Raw genomic sequence first — 3,761 nt, 5'->3', positions numbered from 1 at the left:
TTTTTTTTAAATTGGGGAATATTAGGGAACAGTGTGTTTCTCCAGGGCCCATCAGCTCCAAGTCGTTGTCCTTCAATCTTAGTTGTGGAGGGCACAGCTCAGCTCCAAGTCCAGTCACCATTTTCTTTTTTGTTGTTGTTGTTTTTTTGTTTGTTTTTTTGTTTTGTTTTGTTTTTTATTTTTGCAGAGGTCTTTTATTTTTTTCCACTTATGCCATGAATTCATAGGGAATGGGTTCCAGCAGCTCAGGCTCCTTTCCATTGGTTCTCACAAAGTGTGCTTCTCTGGGTGGGGCAGGCTGGCGTTTCAGTTGAACCCAGGTACCTTTCTCTTTGGCTTCCTTCTTTTTCTGATCATTTTCCTTCACCCGTTTCAGGAAGCTATCTCGGCTCTTAGAGTGCTTAATATGCTCAATGCGAACATTAATTCTCTTGGCAAGAATCTTGCCCTTGACTTGTTTGTTTACAACAATGCCAACTGCATGCTGAGTAACATTGTAAACCCTTCCCGTTTTGCCATGGTAACATTTGTGGGGCATTCCTTTTTGAACAGTGCCCATTCCCTTGATGTCTACACTGTCACCTTTCTTGTAGATTCGCATGTATGTGGCCAAAGGAACAACTCCATGTTTTCTAAAAGGCCTAGAGAACATATAGCGGGTGCCTCTCCTCTTTCCCTTTGTGTTGGTCATTTTGACGAATTACTGGAAGATGGCGGTCCCGGCCGAAAAGCCAGTCACCATTTTCAATCTTTAGTTGCAGGGGGCGCAGCCCACCATCCCATGCGGGAATTGAACCGGCAACCTTGTTGTAGAGAGTTCGCGCTGTAACCAACTGAGCCATTAGGCCGCCCCTCCGAAAGCTCAGCGGCAGCTCGTTGTCTTCAATCCAGTTGTGGAGGGCACAGCTCACTGGCCCATGTGGGAATCGAACTGGCAACCCTGTTGTTCAGAGCTTGCGCTCTAACTAACTGAGCCATCTGGCCACCCCAATGCAAATTTTTAAATGAAGTTTTTCTTATTGTATTAGGCTTTAAAAGGAAGAGAACACACTTCCATGTACTTGTATTTTAATATTCATTCATTGAACAATGTTTTTGAGCTGCTCTAGGCATTGGGAATGCAGCAGCAAACAATACAGGTAAAACCCCCTGCCCTCATGGAGCTTATGTGCTAAGGTGGGGAAAGAGAGAATGATAAAAATATCTAGACTATCTGATGGTGATCTATGAAGACAAATACGGAAAGTAGAATGAGAATATGTGTGTGTGTGTTAATGGGTTAGTTGTGATGTTAAGTAGGATGATCAAATATCACTGAACAGGTGACATTTGAGCAAAAAAATAGAGGGATTCTGGATCTGTTGTTTTGAAGGTACAGCCTGTTGGGTTGCCTGATGGGTTGGGTATAGAGTGTGAGAGAAGGAGAGAAACAATGATTCCAAGATGTGATAGGCAACTTATGACATGGCTCCCAGTGATCCCTGCCTCCTGGCAGTCGTGTCTTTGTGCAGTTCCCCTCCTCTGGAGTCTGGCATAGACCTAGTGACTTGTTTCTAACAAATAGAATATGACAAAGTTGATGGGATGTCTTCTGTGATTAGGTAATGAAAGATTGTGACTTCCTCTTGCTAGCCGATTCTCTCTATTGCCCTCCCGGCTTGCATGCTACCTTGAAGCAAGCTGCTTTGTTGTAGAGGCCACGTGGCAAGGACCTGAGGGCAGCCCCTGGCCCTCAGCCAGCAAGGAACCAAGGCCCTCAGGCCAACACCCCATGAAGAACCGAATCCTGCCAACAACCACATGAGCTCAGAACAGATCCTTCCCCAGTTGAGCTTTGAAATGAGCTCGCAGCTCTCAAGCTGTGATTGCAACCTTTGAGAGACACTGAAGCTGCAAGCACAGTGAAACCATGTCCAGATTCTTCACCCACATAAACTAGGAGATAATACGTGACTGTTTTAAGCTGTTTGAGGATAATTGGTTATTCAGTAATACACAAGATTTTGGGTCTGGGCAACAGGAAGAATAAAATTACCACTTATCCTATCATGAGTAAAGATAGATTTTTTTTTTTTTGGTGAGAAAATAGCAAATTTGGTTTTGCATATGTACAATACTCACATATTTCTATTTCCGTGATAATGTTTCTCATGAATTTTTCAAATGGTAGTTCGCTACCAATATATATGATCTAAGTGCTCTCCCATGAACTGCTTTTAAAAATGTTAATTAATGCATCTTTGGAAATCAGATTTTGTAATAATTTCAGTCACAATTATTTCTACAAACTGAGAGCACCAGATATAGTACCAACCCATTAATTCTGGTATCTCACTTTTAGAATTTATTTATTCTTTTACAGTTTGCACAAAAACTGGGGTAAAATTCATCTTTGTATATCTATAAGGGAAAGATTTGCTGGAGCAAATCGACAGTACAAACCATTGAAGAGAAAGAATGTTTCATTTTTAGCATTTGAGAAGGATTTATTTATATGTTAGCAAAGTCATTTGCTGTTAGAAGAAGTTTGCCCAACTTACTGAGGCATTGAATTATGATCGTCTAGATGGAGATGAAAAGGAAAGCATGGAACCAAGAGAAACGAACGAGGTGAAGGTGGCAGACTGTGGTGATTGGTTGGACATTGGAGCAAGGAAGAGGGACCGGGTTGGCACTGCGTGTTTCCTATCCAGTCCCTCATCTTTCTTGCCAAAGAGCACCATTTTGGTTCTGGTGTCGGGTGGCCAGAGTGACAGGAGAGGCTAGAAGGCAAATAGTCTTTAATGTCAGCCATTCTGATGACCCCATTTCCATTGTCCATGACTGGTTTAGGAGGGGCACGTGACACCGTCACAGTCAGTGAGATGTGAAGGAGCTCTCCACTGGAGAGCCTCTGTTAAGGGTTTCTTTGCTCCTTCAGAGAGAATATTGAGGGGAAACTTTCCTTTTCTGCCTCTGGATGTTGATGTCTGCTTGTGTTACCTGGAACCAGGCTAAGAGATCCAGCCAGCAGGCTGAGAGTGGCCCAGTGGGAGGACAGAGGGACTTGATGCTGAGAATGAGCCAAAACATTAGCTCCTCCTGGGACTGCCACCTTTGGGGACCTGCTTTATATGAGATGGGGAACATTTCCTAATGGTTTAAGCCATTTTGAGGTAGGTTTTCTGTTACTTGCAGCGAAAAGCTTTCTGAGACAGGAAAATCCTAGAATAAGGTCTAGTTTTCTGGTTTGGTCAGTGGATTCATTTACTGAAACAGAAAATTCAGAAGAAGAAGGTGATTGGGCTGGGAAATGTGGGGAGAAATGATGACGTGGCCTCAGGGCATGTTTAATTAGAGGTGCTTGGGGGACACCCAGGTGAGTACACCTGTGGAAGTTCTGATGTGCAGACCTGGAGGTGAGGAGCAGTCTCGGAGTGGAGATGAGGTGTGGGAGTTCTGGTGGAGCACAGAGGTGGTGGGAGCAACACAGCATCTGGTTTAGGCGTATGTCCTAGCTTTTCTTAATCCTTCTGTGACCTGGGGTGGGGCACTTAACTTTTTAAGCCTTCATGTCCTCATTTATAAAATGGAACTGCTTGCTTTACTGTTTCCAAAGAAGTCTTACCTCAGTGTAGCAGAGACAATGCTAGATTTTCACTAAACTCATTTCCATTTTTCCATGGGAAAACAACATGTCCCAGCATCCCCTGCTGGGTAGGATCACATGGATGAATTCTGACCAGTGGGATGCGATGCTCTCCCTTTCCTCACCTGCCAGC

The 3,761-nt window shown here is 43.8% G+C and overlaps 1 protein-coding gene across 1 annotated transcript; it reads right to left on the bottom strand.

The window, feature by feature from the left end:
* Positions 1-208: 208 nt before the first annotated feature.
* On the bottom strand, positions 209-723 carry LOC117029086 (60S ribosomal protein L21-like). Its single transcript, XM_033118076.1, has one exon. It carries the CDS (start codon positions 689-691, stop codon positions 209-211), a length of 483 nt encoding a protein of 160 aa, XP_032973967.1. The 5' UTR covers positions 692-723.
* Positions 724-3,761: the final 3,038 nt, after the last annotated feature.

Source organism: Rhinolophus ferrumequinum, chromosome 10 (assembly GCF_004115265.2).
Source record: "Rhinolophus ferrumequinum isolate MPI-CBG mRhiFer1 chromosome 10, mRhiFer1_v1.p, whole genome shotgun sequence".
In the NCBI taxonomy this organism is placed as follows: Eukaryota; Metazoa; Chordata; class Mammalia; order Chiroptera; family Rhinolophidae; genus Rhinolophus; species Rhinolophus ferrumequinum.
The sequence above is the reverse complement of the archived record's forward strand: the minus strand, read 5'-3'. Positions and strand labels throughout refer to the sequence as shown.

What these genes read in the sequence shown, in the direction of transcription:
- LOC117029086 (XM_033118076.1), bottom strand. Translation starts at nt 691, where the DNA reads ATGACCAACACAAAGGGAAAGAGGAGAGGCACCCGCTATATGTTCTCT.